Genomic DNA, 23,993 nt, shown 5'->3' with positions numbered 1-23,993 from the left:
TTATTGCCTGACTACATTTGCTAAAGGTGGAGAGAAGTTGCTTTTTAAAAGGCTTGTTGTTTGTGAGGAGAGGATTTGAAAAAAGCTCACTTCAGTTAATTATTTGCAGTCTGAAAAATAACGTAGCCTTACAATTGCTCTCTAAGCTTTGCACCGCTCCCAGTGTTAGGAGCCCCGGGCACTGAATGTAAGCTTCTCCACAGCTCATTCTTTGACAGAGATACCAATTCTAAGTTACAGCATTGTTGCCATGTGTAGCATTATTTTAATATATTTATGGCTAAATATTGTTCTTGCTTCAAAGCAATAGCGTGACAAATCAGTCAAATCTGGTCCCACTGGGGTAAGACAAACAACTGGATGATTTGTTCTTCACACTTCATTCAAATACTATTATTTTATCTGTTTTTGATCATTGTTGCTGTCTTAGGACAGGTTATGAGAGTTTAAAATTGGCTCAGTACTAACAGGTACTGAGGAATGTAGAAATATGGAATGGTCAAAAAAAAACCCAAAACCAAACAACTTTGTCCCTTGGTATTTAGAAAGCAAATGTGCTTATCTTCTTTATCCAAAGCTTGTTTGTGCAGGAAGTGCAGTAAGCTGGAAAAGGTCGGAGTTATATAGGGACTGTATACTCAGCTGGAGCCCAAATGCCCTTTATGACTGAAATGCTGAGGGTGACACGTTAAAAACAAACAAAAACTAGGAGGATAAATTTACAGTTTTTCTATCAACCCTGTACTTCTCTTTGTGAACTAATTGCTTTGGTCTATTCAGCTCCTAATCTTGATAATACTTGTTATCACTTAATATTAGTTTTAAAACGCCTACATAAAGAAAATGAGACTCTGCAGTTAGAGGTTATTATCAAGATGTCACAATGTTCTAAAGTTAAGGGCTGAGATTCAGTAGCTGTGGGTCTTTTGGCACACTGCATAACTATGCATATAGAAACAGGATGAAGCAAATTCTGTGCAATTGCATAATCTTAGGAAGATAAAATACAGTAAGATCATGAAGTGGCTTTAGTGCATGTAGTGAAAAAATAAAATCAATATGATATTTTAAAAAAGCTAGTAAAATGGCAGAAAAAAGTGAGGTGACACTTTAGTATGTGTTGAGACAGGGGGAGAGAGAGATCTGAAGACGTACTAAAGTATCATATATCTATCTGTCTTCTGCTGAAGGCACTTAGAATCAACTGGACCTTGTGCCTAGTCTGTCCTGAAATGCCTCCAAAAAGCAGAGCTGCAATAATCTGGCAAAAATTTCAAAAAAAGAATCACAGAACTGTAGATAAGCATTTCACTGTCCTCTTGGGAAAGGCAATGCTTAACCTTGTTGAGTTTCTAAGATGACAGAACACAAATGATGGTAGGTCATCCTTTAATGATCTACTGATGTGGTCACTAAAGGAAAGAATAAGATCTGTGAACACACCAAGGGCTCTCAACCTTGCTGAAGAAACTATCAGTATGTTGCTTCTCTGGGCAACATAAGCAAATGTTGCAGTGATGTCAAGGGCGAAAAAAAAGCCTGTTGCTTTGCCTTTTCTCATGTCAGACATTTCTTAATATCTGTACCTTGTAACTGACTTCATAATGTTTATAAATTCAAATTTTATTTTTAACTAGCAAAATTTTTATTAGATAGTCAGAGAAATTAATCGTTGATAGATACCTCTAATAAATCTGCAGTGTCCTGAGCTGTGTGGCACTTGCTTGTTGTTCAGTGTTGGGTTTTTTATTATTCAGTCTTTCTCAGGCTGGCATTTTGAAGAAGTCCAGAAGTTATATGTAGGAATTGAAATAAGCATAACTCAAAAACTGCATGGAAATAAGTATCCACAAAACCACTCGCATTCTGAAATTAGTTTTGCACAAATGAAGGCAGTAAACTTCAAAGGGCAGGGGAAGACAATACATGTAGTAAAGCTCTACAAATTAATAGAAAGTTCTGTTCCTCGTATGTTGTGAAATATGTGAAATCCTTATAAAGTAGTATGTAAGTTAATTGCATGAGTAAATGCAGATTGCCTTAAAATCACTTTCCCTGTGCTTTCTGGTACTCTTTTAAGCATAAGAATGCAGAATGGCCCATGTAATTGAGTATTTTACATCAGTGTAGCATCTCTAGTGAGCTGGAGAAGAAAACAGTGATCTCTGCTCTGGCTAAATAATATGTAATATGTCCTGCCCTGCTTCAGTGTCTCTGGAATAAAGAACAGCTTTCTTTTTTGTATCCCTGGGATGTTCTCCTGGGGCTTGTTATTGTGATGTCAGTAATTTGATAGAAATTATTTTCTTTCTTCATTATGCCATACAACGCAATATGTTGCCTTAGTGGCTCTGCAGTGAGGTTATTGTCACAAAATTGTACTTTTTTTTTTTAATAATTTCATTGTCAAAGGTTTCCTTGGGAATAGCTGCAGGATTAACTTGGGTAAGAAGTAGGTTGATTCATTGAAAATTTTTAATAGTATTCCTGCATTGTTAAGAAGACAGATAAAACATAAAGCATGTAGGTGTAATTTCTTTGTCTCATTTCAGACATGACTGGGCATGGAGTTTTTCTCCTTTCCAGAGAAAGTTGAATAAGAAATGAAATGACTACCTTGCCACAAAGTTGAGCGAGGCAGGCAACCTAGAATCTGTTAGAGAAGCTTGTGTTAGCAAAAATAATTAGAAATGCATTTCAGTTTCTTTTGGTTCATTTTTGTCTTGTAAAATTAAAAAAACCAATCACAACAGTTTAAAAAAAATTCTAGAACCCACAAAAATGTTGCTGTGTGTAATCTGTCAGTATTGCTATGTTATTCCTAACTATAAGCCCAGAAAAAGCCTTACAGGGCAGGAATATAAGGCTGTCTAACTGGCAGCCTAAAGGCACATATATCCTTGTAACAGGAATGACCTAGTTCAATGGGAATAACTTTTCCTTTTTTTAAAAAAATTTCATATGTTGCTATAGATGTTTGTGTTCCTAGTATTATTTGTTTCATGGATAGATTCCACAAAACCATAGGATTCACATAGTTATCTGGTGCAAAAATAAAGATTTCTGTTAGCAGACCATGAAGACTTATTTTGATACACTTTGTATGTCCCCATGATATTACATACTACATAACATACTATCATACCCATGATAGTAGTACATTAGGTTGTTTCCTCCTTTAGCTTGTCTTGAAATGCTGATGTACCCCAAACCTGTGGGGGAGCACCAGTGATAAAGGAGGAAGAGCCAGCAACAGAGGAACACATTTGAACAAGGGTGAGGTTTGGGGTTTTTTTCAGCTGCTAACAGTGGCCAGTCTAAACTACTCTGCCAGCCCATTGTCCATATCCTACATGTTTATTTTCTTCAGTTTCTTTGCCACCAAAAAACCTCTTCCTTACACAGGGATGTGAAATCCTAAATGACATGTTCTTGAATTCAATAGAGTGCAAGTTCTTTTTCTGTCTCCTCCAAAATCCTGGTGACAGTATTATTGGTTTCCTGTTTTCATGCTTGATTACTCTGTTCTTCCAGAGCATCTGTGACTTGAGCTGTACAGCCTGCTAAGTCCAACCTAATGTCCTGGAACTCTCTAATTGCAGCACTATCATTTAGATTTTTATGATAATCTGGAAGGGGTAAGGGAGCTCCACTCCTGTTCCTGTATTTCAAATTTGCTCCTCCTCTATTACCTTATTTATTTGGCATCGATGTATATACGATATTCTTTCTCCTCTTGTTTGGTTGTAAACTCCTTTTTGTCTTTGCATTTTTTACAAATTATTTGTAATTAGTTTCTAAAATTATTTAAATATTTAAATGTTTGTTGTATTTAGCAATGTCAGAGGTCCAGACATTATACCAAGGAGAGATTAAATAAAAGTCACTTCTATCTTACATGACTACAGTACCATTTAAAAAAGATATGGCCTTGGTATATTAGTAAAAGTTTTTTTTCAACATGTTTTCTAAATATAAGAAATTCTGTGGGAAAGACTGTGTAGCATCTTGTGCTGTCTTTTTTTTTTTTTTAAGAAAAATACTCTACTGCATTCCTGCACAAATCTCTGCAGTCTAGTAAATTCTGGTTTAAGCTATAAAATATTAGCAGTATCCTTTAAAATAAAAACTGAGCAGAACAAGTTACTACTTATTTATAAAGCGTGCCTTGAAATCTGATAATGATCCAAATGGGAAATTTGCTTTCAGTCCCCTTTGAAGTTAAATAGGAGCATGAGATCACCTCCAGCTTTCCAAACTCTTTTCTTAATGTTGTAAGGTTGCAATCATAATTCTGAGAGGGCTTTGTCTGAATAGGAACCATACAATAGATCACAAGATACAGGTTTAGGAATCTGTAATGTAACATTCAGCTCAATGGGTTTATGGTAACTTATATGAGAAAATAGTTTGTTTATAAAACATTCCATAATGATGTCATCAACAGGTTAGTCCTCTTAAAATATCTTAATTCTTTTGAGTATGTGATCCTATAGCATCTACCAAATGCTTGTTCTGTCTTTCAGTTCTGTTGAGGTGATTGTATATATATTCATTTCTAAATTAAAATGACAAAAAATTACTTGATTCATAAACAGGTCCTTTTGTATCATTTCAATGGAGTGGTATAATAAGGATGATTCTACATACCATGACCTAATAAGCTTTTATGAACAGTTTTAGTAGTATAGTTCTGAAACTGCTATTAAATCTAATAGCATTAATATAGAAATGTAATTAGGGGAGGTGTAGGTTGCAATAGTTCTAATCATAATCTTTTTTTCTGTATGTGTCATTAGATATATAGTGATGCTCCCACACGTTCTGTATTGCAGCAACTAATCATAAAAATAAGAGACTTGTAAGGCTGTTTAGGAGATTCACTAAATATCAGAGACATAACAAATGATATTTTTCATATATGCCATTTCTTTGGCACTCTGACTCATTGATCAAGTCTGCTTATACATGAGTGTGATTTGGATTTTGTTTGTTTTCTGCTAGGAATGCAATTTCATTATTTCTCTATTTGCTAGGTTCAGGAGAAGATGTTAGTACCTTGGTTTGTTAGCAAGACAATCTATTCACATTAAATCCCAGTTTAGTGATTAGGAAAAATAAATCGCTGCAAATAGTCCTCAATATTTCAGCAGCAAAGAAACACAAAAAAGCAGTTGGGGGGGGGGGGGGGGGTTGGTGTATAGTTGTCATTCTCTGAAGGAGTTCATATGGTCAGATGACATGGCACCACAAAATATTTTGATATTTGTTTTTGCTAAAATTCTGGGAAAAGTTTGCAAAACAGTTTGTATTTGGGAAGACCTGTTGTAACACAGTGCTGTTATACCTATACTCACCATTCATTCTGAGGATTTATGTTTGGGTTTGACTTTTTTTTTTGGTGAGATGAATTTCAGTCTGGGGATATCATTTGTTGTCAGAAGGATTTAATGCCAAGATAGCAGAGATGTCAGCTTTAAGCATGCTTATGTGTGTTAAAAAAAAATAGGAGCATGAGTTCAGTCTTACTGTATTGCAGTTTTAGGCTTTAGAGGGTCCTAGATGGCAGTCATTGAGCAACTAAGGGACAATCACACTACGGATGGAACGTAAAGTGGGGCTTTCTGGAATTCCACGTGCTCTTTTCTTCATTACTTAAAAATAAATTTTAACCATTTCTTAAATGTAGCATTTGTATTAAGAAAAATGTCCTGTTCAAATTCTCAGCAGTCTTCTTTATTAACTTGTACCTGTGAAACACAGTGAATGTTACATATATTTTTTTCCTATGTTTCTACGAGAGTGTTTTGTGTGTATGTATGGTTACGTATTTACCTTTAACTGTATAATCTTCTGATTGTTCATCTCCTGTACTAATGACATTACCTTTTACAGGCTTTTGACTGATTTATCTTTTCCTCATTTAAAAAATGCAAATAAAACCAAGAGCTAAAATATTCCCCAATTGTTATTCAAAGAAAATTATACTCCCGTCTTCATACTAGTTTTCTAATAAGTACGTAATAAATTCAGCTCTCGTTGGGCTGGTGCAGAGTTATTAAAGGAGTGTTCCTTATTCTGCCAGAGCCCAGGTACGATGTGTTAGTATGACACAGTCCTCTCAAAAGAGATCAGCATGTGCACAAGTTACTGGTGCAGACAATGCTGTTTTGGTAAACTTCTCTACATAGTATCAGTTTCAGGATTCTTTGTTTCTGTAATATTATAACTGAAACTTAATCAACTGGGACATTGAGAAGTGGCACTCCTTAAAAAGAGCCACACCTAATAAGGATGCATATTTGGCAGTAGTTGGCAGAATACCCACTAGCAGGTCATTCTGTAATTTTTGAAGCTTCATCCTTCCATGTTTATACACTTGTTCCCATGGGGTTTTCTTCTTCTATGCTTCCCATTAACCACTTTACCTAAGATTCAATATGAAAAGCGAAGAATTTTATTTTTGCTATGAACTTTCTTTTTTAGCCAGTTACTCTGCTAACCACACTCCAGGATCTTTTTCATGTTTAAACGCGGAGCCCACTGTTACATAAAAATTAAAAACCTAATATAAACCCCTAGTGGATATAATTTAAATATTTTTCATATTTCAGATACAAAATTAAACTGTTCTGATAGTTGCTAGATACTCCTTTGGTTTTACTTTAAAATGAAAATATTTCTGTGCATTTTGTCCCTGCTTTCATCTGTGGCAGAGCGTAGCAACTGGACGGAACAACATGAAGAAGTTCATATAACACCTCTTTCCACAGCCTAAGTGGCTTTAAAAGACATATAGTATTTTATCCTGTGTAAGAGTTACATAGTTAGAAAATTCTGTGAAATGTTCATATGCATGCTGTGTTACACTAATCAAGATTTATTTCAGTGCATCTTCCTTTCTTGGTGAAAAAATCCCCATTTATGCAGGCTGGGTGCATTTAACATCATTTTCTGTTGATGTAGTATGAATTCTTTTTAAACTCTGGGTAAATTCATATATATATTGCAACTCCTGTGTATATGCATGCTTGAATCTATCTCAATTCTTTCGTTTTCCCCTACTGTAGCTGTGAAAAGAGTGCACATTATTCTAGTGAGAGTCTCTTAGCCAGGGTAATGCTGCTAAACGACAGTTAACAGGGCAGCTTCAGGGCAATTACCTCTGCATCTCCATTTATTTCCAGTGTGTTGTTACAAGAATCTTGATGATCCTTGTGAAAGCTTCAGGAAGTTTGGGGTTTTTTTTTTTTTTGATGCCCCTTCTTATATTCATCCTCTAGGTCCTGGAAAAAAACCTGTTTATAAACATTTGTGTAATTTCCTGTCTAAAACTTCTTTTTTAAGGCCGGCTGAGTGTGAAAGATTGGTTTAAAGGAAAGCATTAGAAGTTCTCCTGGCTTTAGTCAGCGTGTATTTGTATGGATTGCTGAGTATGTCTTTTGTTTACCCTTCACCACCTCCACAGACCAGAATAGACCACAGTTTGACAACTTTCAACCCACAAGAACAGTAGTCAAAACAATTTTAAAACATGGAGGTAAAAAGAAATTAATATTATTTAAAGGAAGCTAGAAATGCAACAGTAGCTTATTAACTCTTATATTTTCCAGTCTGGTTTTACTGTTGTTTTTAGAAAATTAACAAATGACCAGAGTACCCATACAATGCTCTTAATGTGGAAGGGGACAAATCACAATTGGAACTGCCAAATTAAAAGCACTTTGGCACTAGCGTACATTTAAAATACCAGGAAAAGCACCAGGCTCTTCACATAAAAGTTTATCTGGTTGTTACAGGTGCTAAAAAAGAAACAGTGATTTTAAATGAATTTAATTTTAATGTCTCAGCAACTTAGAACTTATGACGTATTTAGCTATGCCTAAATATAAGGGCAGATTCTGACCTAGCAGAAGGGTTATCAACCAGGTAAGGCATTGCTGATTTTAATCTCTAGCATGAGAGATGACTGTATATTGGCATTTGCAAATGTTTCAATACTGGATTGCACGTACTTTGACAAAACCAATATTTATTCTTCAACAAGAATGGTGCTAAAAAAGTTAAAGGTTTTTCCATTAATATTTTAAGGATTTCATGAGATTTTGACTGGCTGGTGACAAAAAACCATTGTGTTTTTGTAAGCTCAAGTGCAGCTGTGCACTGCTCAAAAAGAAATAATACAACCTTACATAATTTACAATAAAATGTATTGTTGGATTCCTTAGAGATTGCTATTAATTAATCCTAAATATACAGAATTGGTAGATTTGTTAGTGGAATGGATGTGAGCTGTTGGAAAATTATTTTTATTGGTCCTTATTTTCTTCATAAAATCGATTTGAAAGCAAGAGCAAAGTTTCTGGAGTAATATGACTTTCAGTAGTTTTAAGCAGAACTATTATGATAAAGCTTTGGCTTAGGTATTCACAAATATATTGTATTAGTCTCATCTCTGATCATGTAGCTGAAGTTTAATTTAATTTTTCTGTCTTCAGTGAGTGCACCTAAAAAGAACAAAATCAATTAGAGTGGCTTAGTTCTGGGAATACAGGAGGTGGCTCTGTTTAGTTTTAAGAAAGTGAATCAGCATCCAAGACATTCATCTTCACAATATGTGTAAATTTAAAAGACATGGCTTAGAAATAAAAGGTGTTACTGCACTTTAATGAACTTAAATTGCTCAGTTCTACCTTTTTTAACCCAGTTGTTGATCTCCCTTGCAGCTAATGTGTTTTGTTTTGTAGTCCTATGTAGTTGTCAATCCCATCTGGGTTTTTTTCTGCTGTTAAAAGTGTTATACCTCTGTGCAGGTGACTAGCTCCAGCTCATCCCAGCCACTGTATCACTTCCTTCAAGTTCCCAGTTTGGTTTCCAGTCCTTTTAAACACAGGGGATTGGCCAAGCTTCACTGCAATAAATAAACCGGGGATAATATTTAATCTTATTCTTCACTTGTATTTTGTGTGTGTGCTTTTGTTGTTTCTGTGGAATACTGACTGCATCATCTTTAACATGGGAATGAGTGCACAGGGACACTTTGCCAACTTGACTGACCATCTGGTTTAGTGGCAACAGGGAAACAGAATAGCACTTCTGATAAGAAATTAGTGAAGTAAGCAGCCTGACAGCATTGGGATACTTGGGATTCTCAGTGGATATTTTACATACCAGGGCAGGGAGTTTCTTTTGGCCTGTGAGACTAGTCTAGAAACTAGCTAAGGTAATTGTGGTGAAGCAATTAATGGATTGCAGAGGAGGAGGGAAGAGATGCAGCATGAGGTGCATAGATCCCTGAAGGCAAGAATGGAAGATTTCACCTGATACAGCAGAGCTGAGATTGGGAGTGTGAATAGCAGTGGGTTAGTGAGGAGGTGAAACAGCTGATATTTTTGGTAACTGCTCTGGACAAGCTAGTTCAGTTTTCAAGCAATGATTGCTCATTCCAAATGATTGCCTTCTCACTTCATACTAAATACTGCTATCCATAATTTATTTGTACATAAACAATGTTAATATTCTGGGGAAAGTAGTAAATTACACAACTGTGTCTGAGCACAGACTTAAGCATGAGTTTAAATCAATTACAGCAGAGCGTTCATCCTAGCCGGATACTGTAGTAGAAGTTCTGGAGTGGATTTATGGCACAAAACCAACCAAACAATAAAACCCGGCAGCAGCAAAAACATTGCAAAGAATGAAAGATCATCTTTTTGGAGTATTGCTGGGAGGAAATCAACACAAAGTTAAAAATAAGTAAATAAAAATAGATGGCAAAGGATATATTCTAAAAAATCATGCTACTTTTATCATACCATAAACCATTGTTTTACTGCTTTTATCTATGTCTGAAAAAGTCTGAAATGAAATAATTTTGAAATTGCCTTGATTGTCAAACTTGTAACATACCTTTAAATCTTAGAACAGCTGCTATTACTATTTCATTGTGTTATAAAATTGTCCTATATTTTTCCATCTGGTGGTCTGCTGTTTTTATAGTTGTATATCCTTTTGGCTAAATCATATGAATGTAAAGAAAACAGTAGAACAAGCTAAAACAGCCCAGCATGTTTTCAGTCAGAGATCAAAAGCTGTCAGTAAGATGCAGAAACAGGATGCGTAAGCTTCTGTTCAGTCAGCAATAAAAGACAAGAAGACAGAACCAATGAACTATATGAATGTATAAATGGAAAATTAAAAACTCAGACCTACTTAAGAGTAGATGAATCTGTTGTTGTAAATTAATTCTTAGTAAGGTGCGCCAATTGGCAAGCTACAACATGTCTGTGTGGATTAGGAGCTATTTCCCGTTTCAGATGTACATGACGCATCTGATGAATACTCTAGGTTGTTGCATAGCAGCCTGTTCTAATGTTTACATTTTTGTGCTTTAACAGCTAGAACAGTACATTTTAGGACAACACATGCATTGGCAGTGACAGCCATTTCTGGAGAAGGAACAGAACTACTACATTAGCAATTCACTTAAAATTCTGCTTATTTTTTCATTTCAGAGTGCTATTATTTAATGTTTGCTTAGTACGATAAAGGTGTTTGTGCTAACATCTACATATGCCACAGTTCTTGATGTTTAATGTGGTTTTCTGAGGAACTGTGACTTCAAACCACTGTGGATCTTCATGGCATCACTGAGCATCTTCCATACTTTACGTTCCTGGTAATTATGTTGCTCTTTAGCTCATGAGCTAAACAGGTGTGATGGCTCGATAATTCTGTGAAGACAGTATTTTGGGAGGCCTTCTCAATTATGTGCTTGTGCTACAACATAAATATTGATAATTTTTAACATTAGATCAAAACAGTTGATTGGTTAACTTTTCTTTAATTACTGGTGACATATTTATCAGTTTTCCTGCAGAAAGAATTTTGCATTTGTTTCTGAACAAAGGAACTGTTTGACTTGTAGAAATTGTTGGTCACCCTTTTTATGTGCACCATTTCTATAGTTACTGTCACTAACGTCTGATGAGTTTTGAAACTTCTGTCTTAAATTGAAGGGGAGTTCAGAATTATATCTAATCTATATGGTATGGTCGCTTCGTACACCACAAAAATGATCTTCTGGATAAGATTCTTTGCCCAATACAGAAAGCTGTGCATTAATCAAATGTAAACCATCATTAATGAATATAGGACTGCCGATTGTGAGGATGGTGATATGTAAAGGAGTCACATTAATTGTGAGAGTAAGTAAAATGAGCATTTAAAACATCCACTATTCTGCTAAAAAGGGGGTATAAAAATAACTACATCACCTTTGGCCTTGAGAAGTCTTTGAATTATTACAAATTACTCATGCTTCAATTTTGTCTGCTTTTTAACGATGTACATGTGGTTATGTATTTAAACTCTGGCTGTATGTTGGTAAAGCACTCTATTAATGAGGATAAATGTTACTTAAGTGCCTATATGAAATAAATGTCCTCCTAAGTCTTTCCAGAAGTACACCTGCGTGAAGATTGCCCACCCTACCACCGCTGAAATACTTCTACTAGAATAGAATCAAAGCGTAGCTTCATTCTATGATATTTCTGCTGCTGTTTGTTTTTCCAGTGCATTTGCTTTATTCTTGTGGTGCTAGTATTATTTGAAGTTTCTACGGCAACCTGTCACCATCTGCTATTATAAAGTATGCTGGGATTTAGTTGCTAGGTGTTGAAGTTTGTCATCTTACTCATATGACCCTAATGTTTTTCAGATGTTTCTTTTCCTGTACATGTTGCATCCACAGCTAATACGCACTTTAACAACAGTGGAAAAGATTCTGCATTCTTGCTGGTTGACCTTAGAAAGCCCTGTTTGTTTTATAGGATACATCTATGATCCCTTCTAATGTACTTTGTATATACTCAACCAAAACAGCATTTCTTTTACCTTAGCCGCTGTTTTGCAGTGTTTATACTAAAACCAGCCAGCGTTATAGTTCATTTAAATTTTATATTAATTATGCTTTTTTAAGTGGATGGGGAGTTTAAATACTTCCTGAGACATTCTCCTGTGTCTCGTTTTCATTTGATTACCTACTTACTCATGGTCCTGCTCCCAATAGAAGGGCAATGTTCATACTATTGATTTCCTTATTTCTTTACACCTTTTTTGAAAAGCTGTCAGCCAATTGGTTAATTCAAAAAATAGAGTTCAGTGCTGTTTCTGTTCTGGGTTATTTACATTCAAATGGAAATTAATGTTTTTAAGTTGGAAAACATATATTTTATTAGATCTCTTCATCATGGTGCAGTGTATTCAGAGTTATTTCTGTTAATTTTTCTGTTAGTATTTTCTCATCGGTCAAGTGCTTACTCTGATACATTTATTTTTTTATACATTTGACCCAGTTCTAATCAATCTTTTCTCCTGTATTCACAGGATAAATCCTAGCAAGCCTAAGCAAAACTGAAATTACTTGTTAGGATTTTGTCTGAAGAACTTCACCTTCTCTACCACAACCTTTTTATACTATTCAATCCCTACATAAAATGCTTGACTTAATGAAATAAATTTTTGAATCATATGAATTAAAGTATTGTGTTTATAAGTGCTGCTTGATTCTGAATTTCTTCTATATAGTGAGCATGCAGTCTGCATTCAAAGTGTAAGAGATCGTTCTTGTGCAGAACTTACTGTATTTTCAAGCAGGTCATGCTCTTTGCACATTCTAGTAAGAGATACTTAAACAACATAGGAGAATTTAAGTGAACACACAGATATTTGGAGATTTGATCACAGCTCTTTATGGTCCTGTATTACACTTAAGTTCTACCAGTGAGAAGGGTAATGCTGAGTGCATGAGTACTTCAAACATCTGAGGCTGCATCTGAGAAGCAAATCTTTATTGCTGGCATTTGGGGATTAGGAGGGAGGAGCAAGCTTTTAACCTATAAAGAAGCTAGCAGTTAATTTCTAATAGTTGAGATTGCTGGTAAGAAAATTATTAAAGATCAACAGTATTCACATATTTTCCTGCTTTACAGTTACATGGAAATGATGGAGGAAGTTTTTGTAGCAAACCAGCTTTACTGTCACCTTCTTTATTATGTATCATTCAGTCCCACTGATGTGAATTTGACAGGTTTGGTGTGAGGTACTGGCCAACAATATGTGATCTTTACTAATGGCTCTTTTCCGTAATCAAGGCATATAATCTGTTAATTTTAAAATCACCATACACAGTTACTAAGAATAGACATTCATGCTGTACCATAATCACAGATATAGCTACACACATATTAGAAGTTGGTTTGAACAAAAGAAATAACCTTCTTAAAGTCTTTATGCCTTTAAGCAACATATTAAATCTATTCGATGCTTGTGAAGAAATGCTGCTCATTTCAAGAAGTGATTATTTAACGTGAGTACAGAAAGGCATTCTGTGGTGAATGTTAAACTACTAAAATACAAGCTGTTTTTCATGTACAATTCTCTAACTTCTGTCAGTAATCTTTTTTCAAAATCAAGACATCAGAAGAAAAACCCCACACAATTTCATTACTGAATCCTTTGCAGTTAATTATTACTTTCAGCTATATATTTAACATCACAGGAAAGATTTGTTTGATCTGAAACTGTAAAAGTGAACTACTAAAGCAGGAAAACCAGCATTTCTTTTTAGAAGAGCATCAGTACCCGAGAACACACGATTCCTTACCTGAAAGCTTTTGGTTTACCTGCAGAAGATGTGTCTTCTTAGCTTTAAAAAGTAGGCAAGCCTTTCACTAGCACTAATGTTACTCCAAAAGAAGGTATAATAGGTCCTTTATATTGTGATTTTCACTGTTTATATGCAAGAAGTGTGCGGGGTCTGCTCACGTAGGAATAAATAAATAAAAAAAAAAAAAGGCAGTACAAACTGAACAGCGGCTAACATATGAAAGTAAAAGACCTCTAGTGGCCATAACCTGAAGTTAAAGAAGGCTTCCCTTCTCTAAGAGGTAGACAAAATGGTTGGGTACGACAAACTGCAGCTGATACTTTGGTAATGTGTGCCTTTGTTGCCTTTCTGATGTCACAGAAGTATGAAGTGAATCAGAGTTAAATAGCGAATCTGATGAGTACTACGTGGAAATTAAATTCTGGTCAGAGGGGCTGGTAAGTCCCTTATATCAATTCTAAACCAGTATGATGAAAAGATCTGAGTAAATCTAGAAAATTACTTTGCGTGCTCATCTAGTTCATAGTCTCTTATTTTAATAAAATCAAAGCATTTAAAACAGGCTCATTTTAAATACAATTATTAGAACTTCAGCAAATTAAAAGGCATCAATAAGGAGGATCCTTCACTGTCTTAAAGGAAAGCTGCATTAAGCTCGCTATTATTGCTTGAGAGATAAATGTCTTTGTGAATTTCAGTAAATTACAGTGAAATCCTAGGATCATATATAATTTTATATCTTTCGGCATTTCTACTTTAGGAATTGAGAATAATAAAGTATTTCATTTTGAGGAAGTTTGAAAGAACTTTTGAGAGATGAAAGTAATAGCATTCTATAGAAGTTTTGCAGAGTTCTGTAATAGCTACTTGAACGCTTGCAGAATGTAAAAAATATCCTTTCTTGCAATATTTCTTCCTATGAGCAGCCTGTGTTTGTAGAATTATTAGAAAATTGTGATGCTAATACATTTTCTTCCTACGAATTCCTAATGGAAGAATCCTAGGCAGCATCACACGCCTATTAGGAATCTTAAGGTAATATTGAGTTGTACTTTATATATAAAGTTTTTATATCACAGTGTGTGTTTTCATGCGGGGTTTCATAAATGATGCAACTTTCTCACCAGAGCCTACCCGTTGCCAAGGTAGCTTTTGAATTACCCTTTTTGAGTTCTTAGTATGTTTCTTTCATCTGGGCTTGCAAAAGCTTGAAATTTTTTTTTTTTACATATATAAAAGTATTTATCACAGAATCATCTAGGTTGGAAGGGACCTTGAAGATCATCTAGTCCAACCGTTAACCTAGCACTGACAGATCCCAATTACACCATATCCCCAAGTGCTATGTCAACCCGCCTCCTGAACACCTCCAGGGATGGGGACTCCACCACCTCCCTGGGCAGCCCATTCCAACGCCTAATAACCTGTTCTGTAAAGAAATACTTCCTAATATCTAGTCTAAACCTTCCCTGGCTCAACTTGAGGCCATTACCTCTTGTCCTATCACTTATTACTTGGTTAATGTAATAATTTATCAGACATTTAGAGTAGTTCAACTTCAGAAAGAATACAATCCAGTATCTTAAGTAACCTACATGTGTTGGTTTCTGTCTGTTTTTCTTTCAGAGTCATTTTGTGGCGTGCATGACAGCAATCTTAAACCAGATGAACAACCAGCATTATTCAGCTTACATTGAAACTTTTCAGACAAGTTCAGAACTGGTGGTGAGTACAAAATAGTCATGGAAATGACAAATAATTCAAAATATTTTATTTCCTGTGAAAAGTCGGTAGTATTGTTTTGGATTATCTTGTCTGATTTTTCCTAGAATTAAGTCCATTTCTGTATGTTTTCTGCCTCTATGTCGTTGTGTTGCCATCCTCTTTGAATGGTGACCTTGGACAGTACTGTAATCAGAAATGTGGAAAGACGTAAATGTCACTGTTGTTGACCCTGACACCAAGGTGGTAATATAATAATCAAGAATAAGTAATAGGATCTTTGTGTGATATTGTTCTGAGGAGAAAAAACCCACAAAACAACAAAATCAACCCTCAACTAATTAAACCCTCCCTCCCCACTTTGCACATGGTGATCTATTTCCAGTTTTTAATCTCACTATTGAGTCTACTTCTGGTCCAGATAATGTTGTATGCTAAATGCAGTAAATGCCTTATTCTTGAAATGCATCATTTTATGCCAGTTGTTTTGGACGTAATTTAATGATGTTTGGGGTATATTCTAGTTTGTATCAGTGGTCACTATATTCTAGAAGGTTTCAGTACTCCTATGTCTATCCTTTTATACTCCTGACATAATTCTGAAATAATGATGAGTTTTGACAAAGGTTTTGATTACACCATCTACAGTTTGTCTATGGAGGTAATATTTTCAGCTGACAAGATGGGTCCATTTTCCTTTCTTTCTTAAAGGTGCCAGAACTGAAATGCTAACAGATCATCAAATCTTGGGTAGCTTTTGCAATTCATCATTGAAAATCTAAAGTATTTTAACATAATTTCAGCTTCCAGGCGGATTGGGTACTTGGTTCTAGAAGTATTAGTAATCCTTAAACTACTTAAACAGTTCTTCAGAGGGAAAAAAAAAAAAAATTACATCAATATATTGACTGGGTTTTGCTGGGTTTAAATGCATTGGTTTGTTGTCTTCTTAATTTTCTCCATACCATAAGTATATGTCAGTGAAGATGACAAAGACTTGTTTACAAAATAATGCTGTTGAGAGCTATTGTTCGCTTGATCCTCTGTAAGTAATATGACAAGAAAGAGTACAAACTTTTCAGCTGCTTGTGAGGTTTTGGTAATAGATGATGACAGCTAGCTAGTCTCGCAGACTTCTAGGTGACTTGCTCAGAAGTTCAAGGGTAAAACTGCGTATACATGCTATACATGAAATTGTCCTGAAATGATTATGTTCAATTTATTTAAGTTCATTATACAGTGATCTCTAAATACTTCTAGGAAAAGAAGTAGTGTTTGTTTTGTTTAAAAACTTTCTGTCAATGCTTTTAATTTAGAACACTAAATTTGGACTACATAAAAAATCCTATATTTTGCAAATGTATGAATTCTTTATGCATAGTGAGACTGTTTTGCTAATTACTTAAAAAATTCAACAGTTTTACTCCAAAGTAGTATAACTTCTTCCTTCCATTCATTTATGGCTTATTTTTGTCTTAAGAGCCCAATGTAATGGCTTCTAGCTTTCGTCTGGAATCAGTGTGCTGTTTTACAGGACTTCAGTTGCTATCTTGGGCTTGCTGATATCACCAGGAATTTTTCCATTGGCTTCACTGGGAGCAAAGTGGAGCCCTCTTAGTTCTTTACTTACAGCAGGAACACTTAAATTTTGTGTTACACAGTCACAGACATACTGTATTTTGTTGTTCTAGGACTTCTTGATGGAAACATTCATAATGTTCAAAGATCTCATTGGAAAGAATGTTTACCCTTCCGACTGGATGGCAATGAGCATGGTGCAGAACAGGTAAAACAGGGCTGGAGGATCAGTGCTCATGTTCCATGTGCTTGTGAAAAGTGAACTTGTTCCATATCTTACAAAAAGTTTTGCCATGCAGTCTGAGATGATTTTATCATTCCAATTTGGTAAATGCCAAGAAGATCATAACGTGAAATAATTTACTGACAATACATTAAATAGCTACTTGCCTGTGCTTTAAGTCTACTTACAATGGAAAGGAAAAAAAATGCCTTTAACATTAAAATGGAAGTACATAGTTGGTCTCCATGTTGACAAACAACAGAAACCAAACTGTAAAAGCCCTGTTGAATCTTAAGTGTACAGTTTCTGCACAGGGTTTGAATGTCCTCACTAATACGTCAGCAAGTTCATTGTGATGCAAGAGTTGTCAAACACAATTTTCTTTCTGAACCAGTATGGTTGCTTGGATTGCTAAAAGGTCCAATGATAAAGAATAAACCTTTGAACACAATGCAGTATTTGTAGGAGGAGGTTGGATCCACGGTGCTTACTGTAGCTCACATCATTGAGGAAATGTATTGCCCTACTATAGATCGTTTGGGGTTTCATCATGATTGATTAAATCAAAATCAAGTATATTGCCTCTGTAGATCAAGATGTCATTTAAGCGAAAGTCTGTACAGTCAAATTTACCATGCTGCCTATTGTTTGGTCTATGAGACCTTGCTATTAATAAGAAATCTTTGAGTTACTTAGATTGCAAAATTGACTGAAGGAAATATCTTGTGGACATAAGCTGAGCAGATTGTGCACCTTTTATCCACAGCAATAATTTGTCTGGTTTGGTGTCACCATAAATGATGGTGGGATAAACGACGTCTTGCTTGAGCTCCTTTAGGCCACAGGACCACTGTTGTATTGGTGTTAGGAATACAAGTAGCGTAAGTGAAATTTCACGTCATAGAGCCACATGAGCTCTTTTCAATTTATCATTTCCATATAATGTGATAATGAATTGGAAAGAAGAGAGAAGTGATCTTTGTGCACCTCCACCATTGATAATGGTTTTAGACAGCTGGCTTGGGCCAACATATCATAGATGGATTCCTTTAAAGTAGCTTTGAAATACTGCTTGTTTGAAGAGGAAGGAAATGTTCTTCCCTTGAAGTGTGAGTTTTGTTGTTTATTATGGGCATCAGTTAGAAATGAATGTTTTTGGCAAGAAGGAAAGACTAGTATATAGGGTGCAGGATGGGCTGTGTGAGGATTTATTTCCTAACAATTGTTCCTAGTCCTTCTGAGGTATGACTTTTTTCTTTTTGTGTCTAGTCTATAACAGAGCAAAGCAAGGGAGAGCTGAACTGAGAATGCAAAGCAAAACACATGGCTGACAAAGTTACTTGGTTCAATTTGTTTATTTGTGGAACTCGTAGGTGAGGAAGAGTTTCCTCAAGATTTGAACACTTACTGGTTTTACAAGGATCTGATTATACAGAAGAAACTGAACAAAAAAGTAACCATGAGCATGTGACCAACTTGTGGATTTTTTTTTTCTGGATTTCCTCCTCTCCATACTTAGTGGAAATCATAGCTAAAAATGTCACTGAAAGGGATCTGTTTTGGGGGGAAAAGTTCATTTAATTTACTTCTATTTATTTGGATGTTACCTTCAGGACTGACTTAATTCTTGCTTCTTGTTCTCAGAGAAATACCTAGAGTTTACTTGCTGGGTTGGATTACGAAGTGAATATGCTTTCTTTTTTTTTTTTCTTTGAGCAAAACTTCTCTTGGAAAGGTGGATTTTGATCATCTGTACTATCATTATTTTAGTCTTGTAGAAATGGCAGTAACACTGAGTTTTCTAGAAGTCACAGAGACACTAGTCTCAAGAATTAAGTCTAAGATGCATAGGTTCCAATTTAGATGTCCACAGATGCTGTTTATTTGAAATGTCACAGTTACGTAATTTTGCTCTTCCAGTTTTATAATATTGAAAAGGAGAGAACAGAGGATACTTAATAAAGTTGATAATCTCCTGGGATTGTTTGATCTTGAGGAAAAGATTTTCTAAGAAAATTTACAGCATTATAATAGCAAATTTTGATATTGGATACATTTTCATCTAGGATTTGAATGGAATGATATTAAATGAAAAGGGTTTCTTTTTTGTGTTCCATGATTTGAAGTGAGATTTATGGTTCTAGTGGATAGTGATGATGGCAGTGATGCCGCAGGTGCCTAAACCTCACTTTCTGTCACTTACATACACTAATGTTCATGCAGAGAGATCAGTAATCCCTCTTCTGAGGTGAGCAGATACACATATGCTGGTGGATGTGTTCATTCCAGGTAAGATTTTGTAAATGATAATAGTTTCATCCCACTTGTTTCTCTGAGTCAATCATTGGCCTATAAAGGTAAAATCTAATTCAGTGCACATTCTTATGTTGCTACTGCTGCAATGTGGAATTATTTTTAATGTAGCAAGGATTGCTCTTAAAAAGTATCAGCTTACTACAAAAGTAACCTAACCATTTTTTATTGTAAGTAAGCATATCAAACCTTTCACAGGTACAACTGTTTCTCTTATCTGGAAAATGCTGTTAACAGCTGCATTATTCAGGAGTATAGGATTTTTCTTATTCTATGGGGGCAGGGGAAGTGTCAATCCTTGTTCAGAGAATAGACCTTCGGGGCTTGGGGGTTCACCTGGGAGTATCTATATTGCCTTGGTTACTGACAGTAGAAATTATATTGTGGTACCGTACATTTGTTGATAATGCCTCCTAATGACTCTGAACTTTGTGGGACAGCTTGGTCCAGGCAGGCTTTGTTGCTCTAAACCTTATCCTGCATTGGACAAGTCAAATAAAAATATTTAAAGAAAAATGTCAGCATTAAAAAAAAAATGTTTAGAAGCTATTTAACAGTGCTTCTGTAAACACATTGCTTACCTAAATTGACTTGGCACTGTTTATACTCTTTGATTATGTTGTTGTTCCCAAGATTACATAAGGAAATGAGTTATTGATCTTACTTTCATGTCTTAATTTTTATCAAGAACTGGGAGAGGGGGGATTTTTGTTATCAGTCTTTATAGAAATTTGGTTTGGGGTTTTTTGTTAGTTTAGGGTTTTTTTGAGGGGGTGGGTGTTCTGTGAAATAAATTGAAGACTAATTTAAATTTCTAGATCTGTCTTATTAACATGCTTTACTCCAAACCAGAGAAGTAACAGAGAAAAAGTCACAAGGGATCAGGCTGGGTTCTCTTATAATAACAAGAGAACAAAATAAAATATATATAAAAAAAAACCCAAACAACAAAAAAACCCCAAAAAACACAGAAAGTGTTAGCACAGCTAAGGTTTTGCAGTCTTAATTCACCTGTTCTGAGCAGGAGGCTGCATGCAGGCCTTTTTATGCCCTAAAGGAGGTGTTTTACCTTAAGAGTCTCCTCTTTCTGAATTTGCTAAAATATTAGTTAAGGCTGTAAGGCATTTCTATTGTATAATCTAGCCAGTGGCAGAAGGTAGTTGGCACTTCTTCCCTACGGGTATTCAACAAAGCCTGATAGTCTCTCCCAGATGATCTCTTCTATTTTGTACCCAGCAAGGAATGTGGGCATTTGAGGAATTTTGCTGTAGGATGTACGGCAGTACAGAAACATAAAATCACAGTACATTTACTTAGAGGCAGAGGAAAGGGAAGAGCATAACTAGTACTGCAAGTTCGGTCCTGTTTGTGGGTGAAAGGTGTTCCTAATGAGCAGGACACTGATTAGTCATACATAAAGACAGACAGTTCATGTATGATACCAGGGATATTTCTACTAAATGTTAGATGTCTGGCATAGATAAGGGGAAAAGAATGGGAGAAAGACTTCTTACAAGGTTCAAAGGAAGGGAGAAACTGTGGTAGGCGAGTTGAAAGAATGGGAGTAGAAGCTTAATGGACTAAACTTACTTGGTCCAGGTTTGCCTGTATCAGGTTGGAAACTCAAATTACTTTAAATCACTGTTATAAATGATGTGTGTTTGCTCTTAAAGGATGTTCTAATTCCCAAAGCCCATTTGAAGGAGGCAGAGGCTGTGTATAAAAGTCCCACTGGACTGGGAGTATTCTATTAGCAACTGAGAATCAAAAAGGGGAGTGAACTACTTCTTTTTTTCTTTTTTTTTTTTTTTTTCCCCTTTTCTTAACAGCAAGATGGGAAGAAAACCTTTTTGTGGCATGCTAGGTGGGGCAGAACACTTAAGGAAATAGTAAAATCCTCATTGAGGTCATGAGGATGTAATAACTGAGTTATTTTTGTGATCCTCCATGGTAGATCTAATTAACTTTTGTTCTAATGAAGGTTGCTTACTGCACACTTTTTACTAGTTGCTACTGCTTGTATGTGCACTTTATTCCACTTATGGTACTCAGACTATTGGTTATTAGCTTAATAAAAGCAGTAATTCCTAGGTACATGGCATTTGCGGGGAAATGCTTTGCTGGTTTAGGTAAGACCATATAGTCTGCTTATCTCTCAGCTGTTCATAATCTTAATTTAGAGGCACATAATTCCTCCCAGGAAATTCCCATACCTTATTATCAACATGAAGCACATAAGGAGTCAGATTCGCTGAATAAAAGCAATGATTAGGGGGGTTAGCAACTAAAGGGAACATATTCACATCTCTCCCTTATGTTCCTCTGGGCTTTGAAATGGTAATTGCTGAGAAAGAGTTTGAAAGTACTTGATCTTTTCATAATTAGTACCTGGAATCAGTTTTGGTTGATGTCCAGTCTGAAGTGGCTTAGTAAGCACTTTCATTGTTTGTGTGTCCATCTGAGTTCTTATCTGAACTTTGTTGACATTATATTTAGGTATTTAAAAATAAAAGGAAACAGTTTTTCACCAGTACATTTCAAGGTCAGATCCTATTTGCTGAAAAACTCATGTGAGATAACACTGTAGGGTGTTTTTCTAACACCAGTAGTTAGGCTTGTTCTAAAATATGTTTTTATTACCTCTATATCTGAGTGTTTTCAGACATCTGTTGGAGTCAAGTGTTCCCCAGCCCTTTTTATGTCTAACTTGAAAGGTTTAGTGCTGCAGGTATTTGGCAAAAGAGCTGGAAATGTTGCCAATTTTCTTTCATTATACATACTAAAAATAGCTGCTTATTTGCTGATGAACTGCTTTGTAACACTCTCAAGACCTGGTTGTCATGTAGCTCACATGTTGGAGCAGCATTATTAATTCAGCAAAATCTCATTATGGTTTCACAGTGCCACCTGCATCCCCAAGTACCTCACCATTTCTCAGAGTGCCAGGAACTATAGATCCTGTTGGTATCATCAGCCAGCAAAATGAGGCAGAATAAGTTCCTAGTCATCAACTAGCAAGGGACTACAGGGATTTCTTTTTAAGAAAAGGACAGTAGGGATTCCAGGCCTGTTTGGTTTTTTTTTTATTGATCATCTGTGAATGGCTCTGTTACATGTTTTTCAGAAGTCATGTTTTTTCCACAGTATACATATGTATGTTTCTGAACAACTCTGCCTTTGACTAGAAAAAGTCTTTTCAAAAGAAGATGATGCTTACAGTGTTGTACTGTGAAACTCGACAAAACGTTGCTTTGTGCATTATGAAGAGACGGCATTTTTAAAGTTGTAGTCTCAATCTTTAAGTAACAAGCACACATAATGAGTTCAGTGGCTGTTGGACTGCTTTTCTTTTCAATTTTCTGAAGAGAAAACCTGAACAGCTGGTAGTCACAATTTAAGTGTACTATCAAGAATGGTATTTATAGTAGAGTTTGGGGGAGAAGGGAAACTGAACACAGTGGGCAGGAAGTAGGGAAACGTACTTTTTTCAAGCAAGAAGCTTAAGTATTTATGGGAGAGATGCTACAAACTGTATTGCTACTACCAACTCACTAGATTTCATAGAATCATGGAGTATCTCAAATTGGAAGGGAGAAAGCCCCCAAATTAGTTAAAATACTAGAACTACTTTTCAGTCTTCCATCTATCTGTTGGTAGAAATGAGAGCTTGTCATATTTTCATGGTTTTAGAAAGATTTCATACTGTGATATATGTATTGATGTCAGTGGATATTGTGTCTATTCAGACATTAATGGGTCTGACTATACACAAGGTACACAAATTCAGTTGATAAGAGTACGCTTACTTGAGCTGGTGCTGTAATATGGTGTTCAATTTGTAACAATTGTGATGAGATTTTAGAATTGAGAATACCATTCTAATTATGAAAATAGGAAAAAAAAATCCTCCTTGACTTTAATTCTTTGATTATTAATATGTAGTCTGTTCTCATAGGAAATGTAGCAGAAAACTCGGATTTATTCTATCCAACTATGCTCTAACAGTTTGCTGAAAACATTGCCTGGCTTGTTATTTGTCTTGCAGAGAATGAAAAGGGGCATTTATTTATTCCGAAGAGAAAAAAAAAAATATACAAGTAGTTTAGGTTAGGTTTACTCTTGTTTTTCAAAGATATATTGGGAGTTAAGATTCATTTATGTAACTAAGGTTGGATGATGGTGTTGCAGTTCATTTTGCACAAATAAGACAGAATTTATAAGACTGATCTGTTGTATACAAGTAATATACAATCCTTTCTTTGATCTTGTTTTCCTCTGGCAACTTTTGACTGGCCTAAGCATACTTGACAGGAATGCAGTTTTTCTTAAGGGCTTGAATTTTCAGGGAGACAGAATGCATTTACACATAGAGTTACGGCATACTGCAGAACTTTGTAATTTTAATATGAGAAAAAGTATTTTAAGCAACAAATATAAATGTCTAATGAAAATATTATTTTATACACATGTGCACAAGAGGGTAAATGA

General features: G+C 35.4%; 2 protein-coding genes across 5 annotated transcripts in view; one reads left to right on the top strand and one right to left on the bottom strand.

Annotated features, from left to right (window-relative positions):
- INSYN2B (inhibitory synaptic factor family member 2B) overlaps positions 1–13,833 on the bottom strand; it is a 44,350-nt gene extending 30,517 nt beyond the window's left edge. For 2 of the 3 annotated variants that reach the window (XM_074883295.1, XM_074883297.1), the window contains exon 1: positions 13,667–13,833. The gene's annotated coding sequence lies outside the window, so the exon portion shown is untranslated. Of the gene's footprint in view, positions 1–8,803; positions 8,912–13,666 lie in introns of all 3 variants that reach the window. The other variant, XM_074883296.1, reaches the window with a different exon arrangement.
- DOCK2 (dedicator of cytokinesis 2) overlaps positions 1–23,993 on the top strand; it is a 203,938-nt gene that overhangs the window by 104,869 nt on the left and 75,076 nt on the right. For both annotated transcript variants that reach the window (XM_074883294.1, XM_074883292.1), the window contains 2 exons: positions 15,296–15,394; positions 17,083–17,177. In XM_074883294.1, coding sequence (XP_074739395.1) covers positions 15,296–15,394; positions 17,083–17,177 — 194 coding nt within the window. The remainder of the gene's footprint in view (positions 1–15,295; positions 15,395–17,082; positions 17,178–23,993) is intronic.

The sequence above is a fragment of the Strix uralensis genome, chromosome 14 (assembly GCF_047716275.1).
Source record: "Strix uralensis isolate ZFMK-TIS-50842 chromosome 14, bStrUra1, whole genome shotgun sequence".
NCBI classification, from domain to species: domain Eukaryota; kingdom Metazoa; phylum Chordata; class Aves; order Strigiformes; family Strigidae; genus Strix; species Strix uralensis.
This window is presented reverse-complemented; position numbering and strand designations above follow the sequence as displayed.